Raw genomic sequence first — 20,400 nt, 5'->3', positions numbered from 1 at the left:
TACATATTGAAATAGAGAGTGACAAAGAAATCCTACAAAATAATGAAAACAATAAAATAAGGACCTTATCCTGTTACAGAGGATTGCTGGAAAATGAAACACATGCAGTTGTAAGAAAGAACTTTACACTTCAGGGGAACAAAAGAATTCAAGAAATGTGAACAATTATAAACATAACTGGAGATTGTGTGATTTCTGTTTTGGGGGTTTTCATTTCTAGTAGTACATATATTTTTGTTTTGCAAGCATCATCCAAAGTTTGTATGTGACCAATGGTCATTTCTGCGTGTCAGGGGATTCTGTCAAGTTTACATTAAAGCAATATAGTCATCCTGGGGGCCCATTTCATAAAGCTGTTGAGAGTGACATTAAGAACAACTGGTGATCCATTCTTGTGGTGATATTCACCATTAAATGTTCTTTGGTGATTATTTAGCATGTAAACAAAGTTCACCAGTCATTCTTAAAGTCACTCTTAACTTACAAACAGCTTTATGAAATACCCACCTGTTCTCTGTTACCACTTATACAAAGTATAAGTGATCTTAAGATTGATATCATCCAAAATTATTATAAACTTACCCTATCATCCACATATTCAAGGTATGAGAGACCATTGTTAGTGACTATCCTTGGTGTACCATCATCAACTGGCATCACTGTAATGTCAAACACCTGATAGAAGAATAGAGAATACAAATTGTAATTCAATTTTACAACAAACTTTCTCTCTGAAAAAGATATCAAACAAAAGGTCAAAAAACACCAAGTCTGTAATGCTTATTCATATCAGTACTTTCTCATTTAACAAAGATCTAAAAATTCATTTAACATGGAAAGTGAACTAGGGTATCCCCATTACAAGAGATACTATAGATCTTTTAAGCTTCGGTATGGGCCAAGATCAGTATTGACAAAGTCCCCTGCCAACTGCACGATCACACAAAAAAAGGGACTCGTATCACATACGGCATAAATACTTTTGAAAAATTTTGCAAAATCATGATTTTGGGAAATTTTTGTTGTAATATGCACTTACTAAGTGTTTATGTACTTTGGAACAATGGGCCCTGGTGTCGTGAAATTGGTTTTACAAATTTTACAAAATAGAAAGAAGCAAAGCGAGGAAACATTGCTGTGAATTGGACATTTCACCCGAAGCATCATGGGACAGCTTGGGAGGCACCTCCACCCCACAAACATCTTTTATTATGCAATTTCTGTATACCTGTGGGGCAGAGGTTGTCTGGAGTTCTGTCCCCTTCTCAATCACAAACATAGGATTAGTGCCGTCCGAGACCATGAACTGGAACTGATCTGAGAGCGTGTTAGAGCCATCATGGTTGTAGCTGATACGATTCTCATATACATCAGCCATTGAGAAGGTGAGTGTCGGTGCAAAGCGTACATTGTCAAGAGTGAAGTCGACTGTCCCGTGGGTAGGCTGGGTGAACACTGTAAACATGATGTGGTCCTCCTATCCAACAAAAGTTAAATACATTGAATGCAAGCAAAACACTCAGAAAAATGCTTTTATCTGTAAAATTGTTCAATATTGCACCAAATTTAGTCTGAAATCAAAGTGAGAAATGCAAATGATGTGTAACCAAAACTTTCCAATATTGGTCCAAATACAAAGGATGAAAAATGGATGTAAAAACTATTGCAAAAATAATGGCCCATAAGCACCATGCTAATAACCAAAATGATGTGCATGCAGCCATGCATGTTCAGTATTTCTTCCACATAATTTCCTGAAAGAGATATTTTCTTTTAATACAATAATAAATTTGCCATTTCATCCTATTCAATGCAATCAAATTCAATTCAATTCAATTCAATCAAATCAAATTCAAATCAAATCAGTTTAATCCAATTAATACCAATTTCATTCAAATGAATTCATTTACTTGAATTTGAATTCAATGTTTATCGAATATAAAAGTCTCAAACTTAATTGTCTGAATGGTCATGTCTACCAAGAGAGATTTCAAACTTTGCTTTTGTTTACTATCTATGGCTAGGAGCAATAGGAAAGGGAAAACTGACTTATCATTATAAATGGGCTAATAATATGCAGAGCACTTACAAATACTGTGTCCAAAATCAATTGTAAAATAGAAGATTGTCATTATCATCATCATAGTTATCATCGGAGAGTTAATAACAGAATGAAAGGTAGAAAGTAAACAATAGGTGATGACTTACAGCAGTGTCTAGATCAATGGCCTTCAGTTCAAATTCAGTGATGGTCTTTCTAACTCCTTCCTGTACCCGCATCCCAAGATTAGATACCAACGGAAGGGAATCATCCACAGGACTGATGTTGATATAGAATGATTGCGTCACCTGCAAGGATAAATAATTTCAAGGCAAGATAAGTTATTTGGATGTACTACAAATATTCTGCAACTGTTCTGGGGAGTGCTTCATAGAGCATCGTATGAGTGATTTTCACTGACGATATTCTTTCCTGAGCCAATCATATGCAAGGATTTCAGTAGCTTATAACAGTTGTTTGTTTCATGAAATGCACCCCTGTTCCTTATCCTCAGGTGAATATTGATCAATAATTAATCCTCACATATTATCATTATGTTCCCAGTCTGTCTATGCAATTGTAGACAAAATTTCTTTTCACTATTTTCAATGTTTCTTCTGTTTAATTTCATGTCTCTGGAATGCTTGTCCACTGAAAATCCGATCAGAAGATTCGCTCAAAAGCATTAAGAAAGGTCCAAAATCCCATTGTTTTCATTAGACCAAACAGGTATTGAACCAAGTATAGTGTAGACTAAATGGCAATTAGACCAAATGGGGCTAGTCCATGTAGTATTAGACTATGTAAGAATAGACCAAGAGAATATGAATCAAAAGAATTTACCTGGTTGGTGCCATCATCCACAGTGAATGTAAAACTATCCATCATGTTTTCATCAGGACTAGTGTGGACATAGCTTATTGCTCCAGCAGCAAGATCAGCCTGGGAGAACTGAGAGATTCCCGACCCAGGGAAGTCCGAGTGCTCCACCCGGCCATAGTTTGGTCCATCGGTCACGTAAAACATGAGGTTACCCGGGATACTGTCATCGTCGGTGGCTGAGAGGGTCTCGGTGGTGATGGTGCGCGAGGCACCTTCTTGGACAGTGAGGGGTTGGTTGGCCAGGATGCGAGGAGGGATACGATCCTCTGTTAAAGATAAATTCCAGTTTTGGTAACGATCTCAAAATGACTTTTTACAAAATCTAATATAATGACCACCCAAGTGTCTGTTTGTAGGAATACAAAATATGTGTCAAAGGATTCTGGGAGGAATTGTGTAATTGCTGAGAAATAAGCAAAATAAGCGCTGATTCGGTCACTTCCGTCGGGTCTTTATTCCAGCAATAATAATAATAAACTGTCCCACGTGTGCCTATCTGTGTTGGTGATCTTCAGTGTGAACGTTTTTCAGCGTAGATTTGAAGATTTCACAAAGTTCAGTTTATGTAACTGTACCAGATCTAGATCGTCGATGATATTCTGACAATTAAGCCTGGTTTTACAGACTTTCTCATGATATCAGTGTTTACTGCAACTACTGGCATTTCTCTTTAAGGAGATATACATCAATCAGTATCGTATTATGCTGCCAAACTTTGGATGAGCAAAGTAGTATTCTGGGTCCCATTGCATAAAAGTTACTAGTGTGGCAACTTAACCATGCAATGGTAACATGCATGGAATCCTTAATTCTGATTGGTTGCTTATCAGCTTTCCATGGTTGTTACCAATTGATACCAAAGATACAATAACAGTAATTTTTATGCAGTGGGCCAAGTACCTTTAAAATTACCAGTAGTATCAAAATTTTCCAAATTGACCATATTTCATTTATTTATGAAAGATACATTGTGCCTTCATTCATAGTGAGATTCCTATTTGAAAGAGAACCATTAGACCCCGACGTACCCACATATAAACAAATACCAAGAGTCACACAGGTATTAGCTTTCATGGGGAATGGATTATTATTTGCGAATACCAACAAAAAATGAAAACACCTGTGAAAATGACTTCTTTTGGAGAAAAAATTCTTGATGTACCAGTGGGTAATTCTTTGGCTAAGCCTGCTTAGCTTCAGGCAACTGTAGCGCCAAGGGAAGTTGCGATAATGAGTATACCAAAAGGAAATTTCAGTGGCATCACATAACATCTGCTAGCCATAAAAATAGTTCTACTCTTCGTAACTGATGTCAAAATGGTGTGAAATTCCCCATGAAAGCTAAAGATTCAGTGCCTTTTATGATAGTATTACTACCTAGTATGGTGATGATAAAAAATTGATCAATGACTTCACAGTAAGGCAATTTCCAGTGGCATTACATAACATCAGCTGGTCATAAATCTAGTTTTACTCTTGGTGATTTATATCCGAATGGTTTCAAATCAATTCTGTGATAGTGTACATACCTAGTACAGTGATGATAAAAGATTGATCAATGAGATCATTTCCCTCAGGGTCAGTGATGGTAAACTTGACAACAACCGTTCCAGCTGGTTCATTCAATTCATGGACATACTGGATATAACCTAGTACAAAGAGAACAAAGATTGCAAGAATTATTACTGTAACTACTGAAGTGGAGTTGCCAACCTCAATTGTGGAAACAAAAATATTCTTTATTTGCTTCTTATCCTATTTTCAAGCCAAAAATTCTGTTTTTCTTTCAAAGTTTGGAAAGTATACAAAAAAATTGAATTCGTACAAGTTTTAAAAATCCTATTTCTAGGGGCAAAATCTTATAGTTAGTGTCAATTTCTCGTAAAAATTTCATCAAATTGGATAAAATCCTCCGATTGACGGCTCTGATGATGGTTTCCATGACAAAGAAAAATTAGTTTAGAGGTTTCATGGTACACCATTTATTCTTCTTATGGGCAAGTGTTGGTCCTGAAAAGGACCACCCAAACTCGACGTTTCGACGAGTGTGTTCTTGTCATCTTCAGGAGAATGTTTTACTGTTAGAACCTTTACTACCTGATAAGTAACATACTTTACAATTTATACTGCATTTATCATGTCATACCATCTTGTGAACTCCGGTCTAATTTTACTGGTTACTACAAGCTGAAAATATTGATATCTAAATAAATAACATGAAATTGAATAACCAAAATGCAAACAAAAAATCAATAAAATCTGACAAAAATATCAAAGTTTTTTTAATTTAAAGTGTAGCCATATTTAGAGAAAGCTGTTATATGCATTCCCTCATGAATATACAAAATTTGGGCTGATGATATCATGTCTGAACATTTTCTTAAACATGTCAACAATTAGCCAATCAAATTGAATGATTTCAGTAGCTCTAAACTGAAATGACAAATTCATTATGATAACACGTTTTATGGACTGCACCAGGGGCCTGTTGCATAAAACTTTTTACCTGAGAAAACTCGGGTATTTTGTACCTGAGTTTTTGCCCTGTGTTAAAGTCAATGGAAGAAGTCAGACTAACTTTAGTTTTCACTTTTTACCAGAGTTTTCTCAGGTAAAAAGTTTTATGCAACAGGCTGCAGAGGAGAGTTCTTACCATTGTTGATGTCGTTTTGTCTGAAGGAATTCTTCTGAGAAGTACTACTGATATCAAACTGCTTGCTTGGTGTGACAAAGCGAAGCTGACCAACGTTGGGGTCTGCAGCCACCGTGAATAGAAGCTGGGCATCTTCAGAGTCAATGTCCGTGGCTCGTAGGGAATCTGGACTGATCGTTGTAGTTGAACCTGTTACATAGACAGACACAGATTGCCTAAAAATTAATATGCTTGCTCCACAATTGCCAACAAGCATTTAATCTTTTACTCATTTTAAAACTTTGTAAAATTGAAAAAAAATAAAGACATTTCACTCTCAAAATAAAAATCAATGACAAAAGAATTGATTGACTGAAAAGTTGCCATTTTGCAGTGATCAATTGTTTTCAATATGTTGCAAAGTTAAAGTGATTAGCTTGAAATAATAGTTTTCATTCAAGAACTGTAATACAGAGTATGTTTGGTATGGTTTTTACTTTTTCAGTATATTTTTCACTTTCTAACCATTTTCTATTTGAAACATACTTCATTCAGCTTCATAAGAAACTGCAAAAGCATCTCCTAAGTATACATCGTACCTCTATGATTAAAACATAAAGCCCTCTTCAAAAGGTGTGATTGAGATTGGATATCGAATTTCAGAAAGTAAATTGTATGGGACTGGTCATCTGAATATCAATATAAACCATTGGATTATTATCATTCAAGTTAAATTGAAGATCATTTCAGATACCAATCATAGCCTCTTTAACACATCCTTAATGAAAGCAGATAGATCTTAAAATGGATGAATGAAGATACATATCATTTGATTAACACTACTCTCATACCTCCTTTTTTGTAAAATATAAAACATATGTATATTTTTATATGTGGAGCGATGTGGCCAAGTGGATTAGTCTTCAGACTTTGAAACAGAGGGTCGTGGGTTCGAATCCCAGCCATGCCGTAATTTCCTTCAGCAAGAAACTGATCCACAGTGTGCTGCACTCAACCCAGGTGAGGTAAATGGGTACGGGTAGGAAGTAATTCCTTAAAAAGCTGTGTGCGCTATGAACGCCTAGTTTAGCTGGGTAATATAGGAGCGCCTTGAGCACCTAACAAGGTGGATATGTGCGCAATATAAATACCCTATAGTATTATTATCAAAATGGATATTAATAGCCAAAGTCCCACGACTCTTTTTCTCTAATGCTAATTACTTACAGCCAACCAAAGGGAATTCCCCCATATATGCAAGCAGCTTGAGACATGCATTTATTCATGGATTTGTGTGTGCAGTCTGCCCATTCATAAAAGTGTCTTCCTGAACTGTACTGGAAGCACATTAAGAAATGTTTCATACCTATCTGGACCCGGAGGCCTGTATTGGTAGCCAGCCTAGGTGTCTCATCGTTGACAAGGCCTATAATCACATGGATGTCTTCTTGAGCAGTGTACAGTCCATCCGTTAATGACAGCCTGAAAGTATCAGCATTTACGTCTGAGCCATCATGGACATAGATGATCAACTGCTGAACAACATCCTACAAACAATATATAAAAAAAGTGAATATTATATATTTTGGATAGATATCGGAGGAGCATAGTGATTAGTTTTAAAAATTTATCAGCGAAAATTCTTAAAAGCTACTGAAAATCGTGGAGGTATCATAATGTATAATGAAGCCATTATGAAGGTATTGCACTGATATTTTACATGTGTGAACATGCTTATTTTGGGAGCAGTATAACTGAGGGCTTTAGAAGATCTGGGGACCATTTCATCAACATTTTTGTCCGACAAGTTGTCAGGTCTGACTTCTTTCCTTGATTCGGATTGGCTGAGAAGCACTGTTCCTATGGTAACTGTCAGATAAAATGGGACTTGTCGGATAAAACGTCCGACAAGTCCTTCCATGAAACAAAACAAAATTCCAGAAAAAATGAGAACAGTGATTTTGAAAAAATTACCTTTGACCTTACCATGTGACATCAGACTGCACTATAACATGCAGGTCACCAAGTAGCACTTACCTCATAGGTGAAGGTGTCTCCTACCCCAAGGATCTTGCCAGCATAGATAGGATCCTGGATGAAATCCCTACGTCTTAGGTTACCATGCTGAGGGTAGTTAACTATCTCAAAGAGAAGATCCTCTGTGGGTGTGTCCAGGTCACGAGCATAGAGTGTTACATTGGCAATGATGACACCCTCGCCCTCAGGTACGAAGGCCTGCTCGGTAACAATCACTGGCTCTTCATCGTTCACGAGCTGGTGGAAAGAAATATTAAGAGAAAAAAAGTTATGTGTCAAACTGTAATGGATGGGATTATCAATAATTTGATCACTGCAATCATCTTCTTCCTCATCTCTCTCTCTCTCTCTCTTAGTGGATATTGGTCCCCTTTTCAATCTTCTGTTCTTTTACATCATCACATCATAAACGATCATTCCCATCACCACCACCACCACCATCATCATCACCATCACCACCAACATCATCACAATTATCATCTTCACCATCATCATCATCACCACCAACATCATCACCATCACCATCATCATCATCATCACCACCACCAACATCATCACAATTATCATCTTCACCATCATCATCATCATCACCACCAACATCATCACCATCACCATCATCACCATCATCATCATCATCATCATCACCACCACCACCATCACCATCGTTGTCACCAAAACCCAATAATCTTTCCTCACCTGGATTGTAATATTAAATCTCAGCTGTGGTGATTCATTCTCCCCGTCGGTCACATGAAATAGGAATCCATCATGAACAGGTTCAATGTTGTGATGTCTGTTGTTAACGTAAAAGATGACACCATCAAGGATATCCTGCACTCGGAAACTTGTAATGGGAATACCAGCATTGGACTGCTCCGATCCAACACCTACAAAATATGACGTTAAAAGTAGAGAGATTCAATAAACTCTTTGCAACAAACTTTCAATCAAGATCATACGGTAAGTAAATATATTAATAACCATTTCATATACATGTAGCTCTTAAGGGTAATTCCATTACAATAGGTACGTCCTACCCCCTTTGTGTGAGACCTTCATGAAATTTTATGTCTCTGAGGTCAGTAAATGAAGTGAAGTAAAACTTAAGAAAAATGGGGTTTGGACACACAAAAAGGTTGATCATTTCATGGAATTGCCCTTAATATCAATTTTTTTAATGAGCTTTTACCATAAATTTGTAATTTATATTACCAAGACAGGCTGCATATGAGCTTCGCTCCTTTATCATATTAAATTACTGCAGAAAAAAGAGAAGACCTGAGATGAAGGATTTAATGAAAAGACAACCTGCCCCTTGGATATGATCTTAAATGGAAGCCCAATATAGAAGAGTCACTACCTTTAAACATTACCAACCCACCGCCCTATTCATATAAGAGTAGGGGGGGAACCATGATGTAGAGGTCCACCTACACTCCCCAAATCAGTGATTTCAAGAGAGGTTCAGTTCACTTTTCACCTCACAGGCAGAGGCAATAGAGGAGGAGCAGCAGGAGGAGAAGAACAAGAAGAAGAATGAGAACAAAGACAAGAAGAAAAACATTACCAGCACGAATATTCTCAACATATCCAAAATTTGGCAGGGTATCCATGATGATGGAGAGCTGAGTGACGCGAGTATCGAGATCCGTCGTACTGAGATGAAGGTTAGAGATGGCTTCCCGACCTCCTTCTGTCACCAAGAGCTGGGTGGGTAAGGTCACCAGAGGGGCAAGGTCATTGACAGGAGTGATAGTCACTGTAAAGGTTTGACCTTGAAGACTGTTCCCACTGCTGTCACTAACGTTGATCATAATGACCTCACTGATTGGCTGGCTCCCTATCTCACCCTCGGAGACATACCTAGAAGAAAACAAATAATCAATTTTGATTGGCATTATTCATTTCCTAAACTATTTTGAGTGAATGAATGTTTGACCACTGTTGTCTCATTGAATTTCATACTATGGTTGCAATTATATTCATACTTCATATTTTATTTCAAGAGAAAATCAATAAATAAAACCGTTGAAAAGTATCTGAACTTTTTATCAAATGAGAGGATATCATCTTAGCTCTCTGGAAAAAAAATCAAAAGGTCATGAAGCATTGTGGGTTACACATCAATGATCACGAAAAAAATGAAAAGATGCACTATTGCATTTTAAGATTCATAATCATTTATGGATGACTAATAGCAATTTACAACTGATAAACAATTGATTTGATTTATCTATGAAAGCCAGCTTTAGGCTTTTTTTTTCTTCCCAGCACACTTCATCTTCTACTTTTTAAATGTTTTTAATGTATAGTGTATCAGTAAACTGTACCGAATGAAGAATGATCTCTAAATGATTCCATGACTGAAGAAGAATCAAAGGGATTGTTCCATCATGAATCTTAGTAAAACTTCCTAAAAAGCTCTTATTACTTCTTTGTATTTTCTTGTCACCTTTTTACCAAATTCTTGAACTAGCTGAGTCAAGCTTCAGCATGAAATACCAAGAGAATTTCTACTTTTCAGTAACATTTTTATACAATATTTGTGAGGTCTAATTACCCAAATAAAAACAATTCTTCACAGATGAATGCCTTAGAAAGCGGTTAACAATACCTTATTGAGTAGGAATTGATATCAGTCTGCGTGAAGGTCGACCCAACACCAAGATCCTCATAAACATCTCCGACAACTCTTCTCTGGAGTCGTCCATGTTGGGGTTGTGTCCTCAGCTCGATGGTAATGCCATCGGCTGGAGTATCATCATCTTCAAAGGCCAGATTGTCATGGGTGACCGTGACCTCGCTGTTCTCCGGCAGGTAAAGCGAGAGGGATGCGGTCCGGCTGACGAATGGATTGGTGGTATCGGTGAAAGTGATGAGGATGGTACCGGTGAGCATGGCGGTATGGCTACCATCGGTAACTGTGATCTCAAAGCTATCTTGGTCAGTGGCGGAGTCATCGTGGACATAGTGTAAGGTGTCTTGGACAAGCTGGTTGTAGGTGAAGGTGTTGCCTGGGAAATGACAAGAACAAATGACATCTAAAAATAGTATTTTCAGCTCAGTACAAGGCTTAAATCAATCCAAGGCCACCCAGGCTATGGCCATGGATGTCCTATCGATTGACCTTTAAGTCCTTATCGCTGGCCTTGGAGATTGATCATGCCCTCCTTTATTAATTTTTTACCATTTGTGCTGTAACATAGAAATGTGCCCTACTGGAAAAGTGGCATTGCCTTATAAATATTGGAATTCAAATATGCTATTCGTCTTTTCATAACAGCTTCCTGCATTCCTCAGTTGAATTGTCTACACTGATATCATAGGATAGGAAAACATGGCTCTCACTCTTCATGAGTAAGGTCTTGCAAGAAACTTACAATCAATGGAAACAAATCTATTTGAGAGGTCTCCAATTAAAAAGAAAATGAGTGTAAACTGTTTTGCAACAGCTCCAATTGATATACTAATGGTAAAATTGCAACAGAAACCTTGCATTTGATCGCAAGTGTTTTCTTGCACCCTCTCCCCTCAAGGTATTTCATCAACTGACCTGTCTGAAGGTTGAGAGAACTGAAACCACTCTGGAAGAGTGTACCATGTCTTGGAGCAAGAGCCACCCGGTAGACCAACTGCTCCAGCAGGGTGTCAAGATCAGCGATATCTGCAAGGTATTCCCTCACAGAGACAATCCCTCCTCGGTTCACCCGGAAGAGAGGGTTGGCATCTCTGAAGACCGGTGGAGCATTGTCCCTTGGAAGGAGACTGATGGTGAATGGTAGGGGTCCTATTGTGTTAGCTGATGCATCTAACCCATCAGAAACTAAAATAAAGGAGTTAAAGAAACAATAAGGTCAATCAAACAAAAATGATAAATTAATTTCAGTTCTGAATGGTTTCACATGCTCTCCATCCCCTTTTCTGTTCCTGCACTTTTCACTTTTTTTGCACTATTATTGCATATTTATTGTTCATTATCATTGTATTGATCAGAACTACTTTGTTTCCTGGAAATGAAATAAAATGACATAAACACAAAAAAACATAGCAAGACAATTCCTGGGGAGCATGAAATAACTTGTCAGATGTTTTAACTCACAGTTACCATTGTAACAATCAGACACCTGTGTTTCTCAACCAATCAAACTCAAAGAAAGTTTTCAGATCTGACAATTTGTCAGAAAACAAAGTAGATGAAACTCTCTCGTAAGGCACATTAAACAAGGTGTTTGTCATAGATTCTCACTAACATATGTTGCAAGCTAGCAAAAATGCTTCATCTGATTGGCTGAGGGCAAATTTGTTAGGATAAATCACGAACAAGACACTTGTGATGACACAAATGATGACATCTTGCCGTTCTTCCCTCAGCGAGTTCCCTCAAAACATGGTTAATGTACTACTACAGGCATAGGACAATCCCACCGCTGCCACACACAGAACAACAAATGAACTTGCATTCTTCACACAATCAACATAGATTGCACTATGATCATTATCAATACTCTGACAAATCAAACAGCACCTTGGATGAACTCACCTGAGAACTGGAAAGTCACATTCCTGGAGACATGGCCGACCTCCAGAACGGACGGACGGTAGAGAATCCTACCAGCATTCACATCAGCCTGGGTGAAGACTGTTATGGGTAGGAATGGAGCATCAAGGTTGACAATAGTCCCATCCCGTTGGCCGAGGGGTGTGGTGATGTTGTAGAGGATGTTGCGATCAGGGCTGTCAGGGTCGGTGAAGGCAAGGTACTGCCTGGAAAATGGCGTCAGCTGATCTTCGAGCACCTATTTAGACACAAATTTGTGAAAAAATCATTGAATCGATTCATCACAACTCCTGATGACAAGAGACAAGTTTAAAGTGCATCCCTGATATCTTTAGTAATCAAGAAAATGAGATTTCAATGTACATGTATATAATGATCTCTTGAACTTAATACCACCAACCCTCCCCCATCCCCCTCTTGAAATGTACATGCAATCAAGTTAACTAATAAAATGGTCCTATGTTACCAAAGATAAAACACATATCTTTAGTAATAAACAAACTCTTAGTGAAGATTGCACACAATGATGTACCACTGATAAACTACAAGCAAGTCAACGTACACATGAATACATAACCAAATGCAAATAATGTGATGTTCTAAGAATCACAAGCTAAATATTATCAAGAACTTTGACCCTTGCTTAACCCTAAATCTCCCGGGGTATTTTGATTCTTGTCATTCCCGGGGGGGGGGCATTATGGCCCCCCCCCCTTAAGATCTCGGCCGCCGATCGCACGAGCGACGCAAAAATTTGCACGCTGGTAGTGTGCGATGTAATCTACAAGGCTGTATGGTAAAATTTTCCAAAATAATGAGATTTTATTTTATATGAATTAATTATGCTAATTTATGCATAAATCATATTTTTTGCTTTAATTCACTAAATAAAGCTCCTAGAATGCTAATTTTTTGTAAAAATTTTCTTTGTAGCATTCTTAACAATCATAATTCAAAAAAACTTTGGTTTGGAAATAAATTTCTTATGTATTTTATTGTTTTATGAATTTCTTATGTATTTCCTTGTTTTTTACTTTTTGTTTTTTATTGTTTTTTCAATGGAAATTGTTCCAGACATAATTCTGATCATAAACAAGGCAAAATTAATTAAGTTTAATCAGTAAAAGTAGAAATAATGATACATTTATGAATTTTGGCTAAATACGCAATTTGCATTGGATTTGTACATGAAATCACGTTTATGAGCAATTTTGGGTCTGACATTCACTTGCATAATGTTGCGTAATGTCGTAACCGCGTACCCGGGCGTCACAACTTTGGTATCAAAATTTGCGCGAGACTTGAATGTAAAGTCAGTGAGCTGCGAGGTGAAAAAATTTCGCGCAGCAGATATATCGCGAAAATTGTTGAGGGGGGGGGGCCATTATGCCCCCCCCCGGGAGAATTAGGGTTAAGACATCTGCATAATTTTTGTGATCTGACTAGTGATTTACAAGACTTTATGGAGAGTTTACCAACATCGCACAGGGTTTTTTTTAACTCCTGCACATAAAGAAGCTTTGGAGACATGTTTAAAAACAAATCTTGAAAAAAGCATCCTAGGACTCAGGATATGTGACTACTGGACTAACACTCATGTCCAAAGCAAAATGTTCACGAGTCTTGTGAAAATCGTACTCTAGTATGTGGAACATCATAAAGAATGATAACGTGAAGTTACTTACAGGCATGCCAAGAGGAGGGGTAACCTGAGGAACCAGTCTTGGTGGCTGATCATTACTAGGCATGATCTCAATGTTGAATACCTGACCCCTCAACATGTTAGGAGGCTCGGCTGAATCAGATACCTTAGGGAAAATGATAGAAAAAATAAAGCACTGTGTCAAAGTCCTCACAAAATGAATGATGTGAACTAATAGAAACCAGAAAAAGAATTAGGTATACAGAACACTGGTCTCTACGATATCCACACACTTTGTAAAGGATCAACCTGGTATCAGTAGACAACAGGCTCAAAGCAAATAATAATAATAATAATATAGGATATTTATATTGCGCACATTTCCACCTTGTTAGGTGCTCAAGGCGCTCCTATATTACCCGGCTAAGCTAGGCGTTCATAGCACACACAGCTTCTTAAGGAATTACTTCCTACCGGTACCCATTTACCTCACCTGGGTCGAGTGCAGCACATCGTGGATCAGTTTCTTGCTGAAGGAAATAATGCCATGGCTGGGATTCGAACCCAAGGCCCCTCTGTTTCAAAGTCCGAAAACTAATCCACTGGGCCACAAATGAATGGATACCATTGAGTCTTCCATTATCTATGTCGTTTAATAGAGTTAGCTTAGCATTGTTTGGACTAACCTCAAACATGAAGAAGTCCGAGAAAGCTTCGGCACCAGAGTTCTTATAGTAGATATAACCTTGATCGATATCCCTCTGGAGGAAGGTTATGAGAGGTTTCTCCATGATCCCATTGCCAAGATCTGTCCATCCATCCGCTACCCCACCCTGTGTAACAGGAACGATCATCACAATGTCACCTAGATGAAAGAGAGAAAGGAACAGAGGGCATGTCATTCCATTTCATCAATATCTTTATCCAATGCTGCTATGACCTTTCGCATAGAGCATTGTAGAATGTGCAAATACCACTGGTCCGGGTCAAGAGTCATTTCCATAGCATGTGTTCATATCCCACTGCTGCCACCAAAAGAGTAAATTATACACATTGGACATGTTGCATACCATCTTTATAGGGTACCAAGTCTGTACATTGCTGAACATAGCCGACCATAAACATAATGCACGTTGGTGTGATCCATTTCTCATTATCCCCTCACCAATTTATCAATCATAACTGTTGTTTTAACAAAAACATGATAAGCAGTCAAAATTCAGTCTACTTGTTGAATTAAAAATACCATTGGCTGGGTCATCAGTCCTTTCCATGCTGTGTGTTCATATCCCACTGCTGCCACCAAAAGAGGAAACTAAAGACTTTGGAAATGTTGCATGAAGTCATACCATCTTTTATCATTAGGCACCCGGACAGTACTTTGCTCAACATAACCAACCATTAACATAGCATATTATGGTGTGGTCCATAATAGAAATGAATATGAAAGTAATTTACCATGCCTAGGGTTGTCTGTAGGAGGGGTCAGTGTGTATATGAGTTCAGAATTGGGAGAATCAACATCTTGGGCTCGTAGGTGATCACTTGTAATGAGTAGAAGACCGCCCTCTCTCACTGAACCCTGAATATTGTTCACTAATATGGGACCACGGTCATCCTGTAAGAGATAATATTGTTTGATGCATTATCAATGTTTATATACATAATTACATTTATATCCAAGTTTCATGAAATACATGTAGGTCCTTATACTACTAAAATGATGACATTTCAATTTTGATGTTGACAATGCCATTGCAGTTGGCAAAGCAGCGCCTACATCATGTTTTGCTGTGCATGCAAGACAAAGGAAATAATCCAAATTGATTAGTTTCTTATGGAATTATTGCTTGTTTTATTTTAGTTTTATATTTCTGTTATATTTCTCCTTGTCAAAATTAGACAGCAACATTATTAAGAAATTTATTTTGATCAGTAAGAGCAAAAAATATTTACATACAGTTGTGTTCACAAGTTAGTGAACCCCACTACAGAATGTGCACTTTTTCATGTTGAATGTAGACAACAATACAACAGTGTTCGGCAAGTCCAGAGAAACAAACTTGATTGGATGTAATATTTATATATCTGACTATATATATTAATATATCTGACTTCACAATTAAATATCTAAAACATGGCAGAACACTTTAAATGTGTTTATTATTGGTGGGGTTCTATAACTTTTGAGCACCACTGGATATTGATGAATTCAGCTTGACATTATTTTCGTACATGAAATTACACTTTTGAGCAAATTTTGGTCTGTTGAGAAGGTACAAAATCATTTGAAACTTTATACCCAGTACACTTCCCAAGGATCACAAAGTTATTGTCATAAAAAGCACATAGCAAAGAGAGCTTAAGTTACTAATCCATCAAGCAAAAACATCAAGGAGGGACCATTAATTTTCTTCACACTCAATATCAAAAATATTCAAACATATAAATGTATAAATGCATATTTTTTTTACCCTGGGGATAATATGAATATTGAAGAGAACATTTAGGATGTTATGACCGTCTGAAACTTGTAAGACGATGACATCATATTCTGTCTCACTCCCATCGTGGACATAGTTGATATATCCCGACCTCAAATCATCCAGACTAAACTGGCGAAGTCTTGATCTATCTGGAAGGCGGATAAGCTTGCCATGCTTTGGGCCATCGATAACCGAAATGACCACCATGTCAGCATTGTCGTCATCGTGGATCTGGAGGTTCTGACCAGATGATAGCTGCCCGATTTCGCCTTCGATGACAACGAGGGGTTCGTTCCGGGTGACGTACGGAGCGTGAGGCGAAACAATGATGATGCCCACGTCCTCGGGTTCTGAATAAAACATGCGATCGCTGACTTTCATGGTGACATACCCATGGAGCATTTGCTTCGCATTATGCGTATACCTCACTTCACCAGCCACGAGCTCTGGGTATGTAAAGGTATCGCGTGCTTCCATGATGACGCTGTTCCCACGATCAATCTTAACGAGTTCACCGTTTGTTGGTGGGCTGACAAGAATGAAGAGGAGATTGCTGTTGCTTGTGTCAGGATCAAAGGCAGTGAAGAATGAAGTATCTAATACTTGTATACCGCCGATGCCAGTCGTGATAGAACCGTTCACGTATAATGATGGTGGGTATAGGTTAGCTGTGAACAAGAAAAGAGGAAATAATATTCAAACAACAAATTTTTGAACTACACTCAATTAAAGATTTCTTGTTGTAGATAAATTTAAAAGGTGTCTTCTACAAAATCCACAAAATTATTTTCTTCAAACCCATCTTAACTTATTACCAAAAAAGCAGTCTACATTCTAAACAAAATAAAAATCAATTTTAGGGTTACAGTCTTCTGATTTCAAACCGAAAATAGGAATATACAATAATCTAGATTGAACCATTTCAAATAGGAGTAGCATATCTATTAAGGAAAGTGTACATCATGAACCAGGCCACATTCTCTAAAAGGGATTTTCTAATTTAAAAAAGAGGCCAAAACCTCTGTAATGTCTTTGTTTATCAAAATAAAAACACATGTTTTGACTACTTTAACTCTTTATAACCTGTGAGTGTTTGCATATTGATGGTAAAAGTTTGATTCATTCAAAGATTATACTGTCAAACATGACTGATTTATCAAAAATTGTTGAACAGGATACACTTCCATACCTTCACAGACGTTATTAAGAGGGTTGGCATAGTAACCATCCCCACAATCCTCCACGCATTGGCTCCTCAGAAGAAAAGTACCAAGCATACAGGTCATACATTCTATGGGAGTCACACAGGCTACACAGCCAGCAGAACACTCTGCACAATAAAATGAAAATTAATTAAATTAAAATCCATATTTTATTGTTCAAACTTAATTTTTATTGTTTGGACTTAAAATGCCCCAAATCCACACTGCAGAGTGCCTAAGGCACGTTGAAAGAAGAAAGAGAGAAAAGGAAGTTTTCAAATGCAATGACACTTAAAGAATTAAAGAGAAGGTATGAAGATTTTCAGTTACCCATGTAGATGAAGTAGTCCTGAAAAGGAGTGTTGTGAAAGGACTTAACATAGTAAACATGACAATATAGAGACCATACTCTCTTTTTTTCTGGGTGGTGTTTCATAAATCTGTTCATAATTTCACATGACTTTGCAGAAACTTTACGAACAACCTGTTCTTGTGTTAACCCTTAGTTGACTGGGGAGGGGGGGGGGTCCTTGACAAACTCTGTGACTATGAAACACCAATCTGGTCAGAAATGAGCAAGCATTAACAGCTGTAGACAATAATCACAATAGTCCTTTTTTACCAAGTAAGAACTATTGATAGCTAAAGAGTCTAATCTTATACAGAGTGACAAGATTTGTCTCAACAGGAAAAAATTGATCTTACCTATACATGTATGCGTGCCATAGTCGCTGAAGTATCCTACAGGACATTGCATCACACACTGAGTATCTAGGAGAAGGCGTGGTGGCTGGCAGGATGTACATACACCGGATCCCCTACAAGTCAGACACTCATCACCACATTCTAAACAAAAGAAAATAAATTTTAGGGTTTCAGTTTACTAATATGAAACTAGAAACAAGAATACATGTATTAATAAAAGTAAACATACAGATCATGATTGGTGGGTTTTTTTAATGAATCTGAATAATATAGACAAGGTTTTGTTGTGATATGACATCAGCTTTCGAGTTTACAATTTTCTGATATGAAACTAGAAACTAGAATATACATGAAGACAAGATAATAAATACATCAGGGTTGGGGGGGGGGACAATATCAGGTTTTAATAGAAATAAGACATACATTCCTCTCATCAAATGCAAAAGTAATATCCTGGAAAAGCAAGTTTATTTTATCATTACATAATTATAAAAAAAAAGTTTATTCTATCATTATCAAAGGCAGTTAGTCATTTTTCACATGAATCACACTAGAAATATTATTTCAGCTTCTTTTGTAGTTATCATTGCTGCATTTTGTAGATAGGTATTGCCCAGGCTTTACAGACTATTGTTGTCTTACAAGTTGTCAGATCTGACATATTTCCTTGACGTCACTGGCTGAGAAGCCGAAGTATCTCACTGTTACCAAGGTAAATATCAGATAAAACAGACCTCGTCCAGTAATAGATAAAACAGACTTTGTCCAGTAATGTATCGTACCTCTGCATTCTCTCCTTGTTTCATAGTAGCTGTCTCCGCATGATGTAACGCAGGATCCATCCCTGAGCTTTAGACCATCCATACACTGGGTACAATCGTTAGGTCCTGGACCATTGCAGGAGTTACAGCTCCAATCACATTCTACAAGACAACACACGTTCATCCAGGATTAAAATACAAATAAATTCCAAACTGTAATATCATACATACAACAGTGCAAACCAACTTCTGAAAAAATTGTAGTTCCTCAGCCTTATAATACTTTATTTTCTGCAAAATCTTGGTAACAGGCCATACCCTCAACCCTCTGTTTCAATGTCATGAGACAAATCCACCAGGCCACAACACTTCCCAACTTCAGTTGAGTTACTCACCTCTACACAACCTTGTGACAGGATCTAGGTAGTACTGTTCAGCGCAGACCGAGGAGCATTCACCAAACTGAAGGACATCTGTAGGATCCCGACATACAAGACACTCAAAGGCATTCACGCACTCTAGGCAGTCTATATGACAAGCTGTGGAAGAAATCATGAAAATAATGGGAAAACATTAATTAATGATAAACGAAGTGTAAAGGTTTGTATTCTTCAAGCCATGATTTAGTTAGAATAATAATTTGTGTTGTTAAATGAAAAGGAATGAACATTCAATAAATTTAATAACATACTTTTGTGCTTGATCTTTGTCATGAATACTGGAGTAAGATGAACCTAGCATTCAGTGGAAGTGTGAAACTAAAGTTTATGTTTAATCGAGGTACATCTTATCAGAATACCACTCAAATATTCATTTTCCATGTACATGTATTACCCATATAAAGTATTCATCACTTATCATTTCAGTTAACACCATGATGCATAAGTAATTCCATGAAATAATCAACCATTTTCTTATATTTGACCCTCATTTTTCTAAATTCTTATTTCACTTCATGAAGAGTGGCCCCAAGATTTGCCAAAAACAATGTTCAAGAATATCTTGATATCATTTTTGTATACGACAGAATGATATTTGCAATTACATAATTCCTGGTCATGCAAAAAGAAATTGCCATTCAAATGAAAAAACAAACAAACAAACTTTAGCCATGATCACCCTTATGTAAAACAGGTCCCCTAAAAAAATGTTTTCCTATCCTGCATCTTACCTTTGCATATACCACCGTCATTGTAGTATCCTCCATGACATTCCAATGAACACATACTAGTGTGTGTTAATACATGACCAGCATGACATGAGGAACAGTCAAAGACACCTCCTGATGTACATGTCCTACATGATGTATGGCATTCTAGAAAATAATGTTAAGATATATTTATCAATTAATAGAGAAGTAAACAATAATCTAAATTCAGATGTACTCATCTACAAACAATGTCAAGATTGCGATTGATCAGTTGTCTGAGTAGAAGAATGAAGATATAAGCATG

General features: G+C 37.3%; 1 protein-coding gene across 1 annotated transcript in view; it reads right to left on the bottom strand.

The window, feature by feature from the left end:
* LOC121431623 (extracellular matrix organizing protein FRAS1-like) overlaps positions 1 to 20,400 on the bottom strand; it is an 84,695-nt gene that overhangs the window by 21,382 nt on the left and 42,913 nt on the right. The window contains 22 exon segments of the mRNA XM_041629208.1: positions 583 to 675; positions 1,229 to 1,477; positions 2,209 to 2,349; positions 2,885 to 3,189; positions 4,453 to 4,572; positions 5,577 to 5,765; positions 6,922 to 7,102; positions 7,593 to 7,829; positions 8,289 to 8,479; positions 9,160 to 9,455; positions 10,207 to 10,606; positions 11,146 to 11,415; positions 12,133 to 12,388; positions 13,836 to 13,958; positions 14,479 to 14,657; positions 15,251 to 15,410; positions 16,267 to 16,946; positions 17,468 to 17,608; positions 18,186 to 18,326; positions 18,968 to 19,108; positions 19,342 to 19,485; positions 20,118 to 20,261. Of these exon segments, the coding sequence (XP_041485142.1) occupies positions 583 to 675; positions 1,229 to 1,477; positions 2,209 to 2,349; positions 2,885 to 3,189; positions 4,453 to 4,572; positions 5,577 to 5,765; positions 6,922 to 7,102; positions 7,593 to 7,829; positions 8,289 to 8,479; positions 9,160 to 9,455; positions 10,207 to 10,606; positions 11,146 to 11,415; positions 12,133 to 12,388; positions 13,836 to 13,958; positions 14,479 to 14,657; positions 15,251 to 15,410; positions 16,267 to 16,946; positions 17,468 to 17,608; positions 18,186 to 18,326; positions 18,968 to 19,108; positions 19,342 to 19,485; positions 20,118 to 20,261 (4,781 nt within the window).

This window comes from Lytechinus variegatus, chromosome 18, assembly GCF_018143015.1.
Source record: "Lytechinus variegatus isolate NC3 chromosome 18, Lvar_3.0, whole genome shotgun sequence".
Taxonomy (NCBI): domain Eukaryota; kingdom Metazoa; phylum Echinodermata; class Echinoidea; order Temnopleuroida; family Toxopneustidae; genus Lytechinus; species Lytechinus variegatus.
Note: the sequence above shows the minus strand (reverse complement) of the source record. Positions and strands in the feature narration are given on the sequence as shown.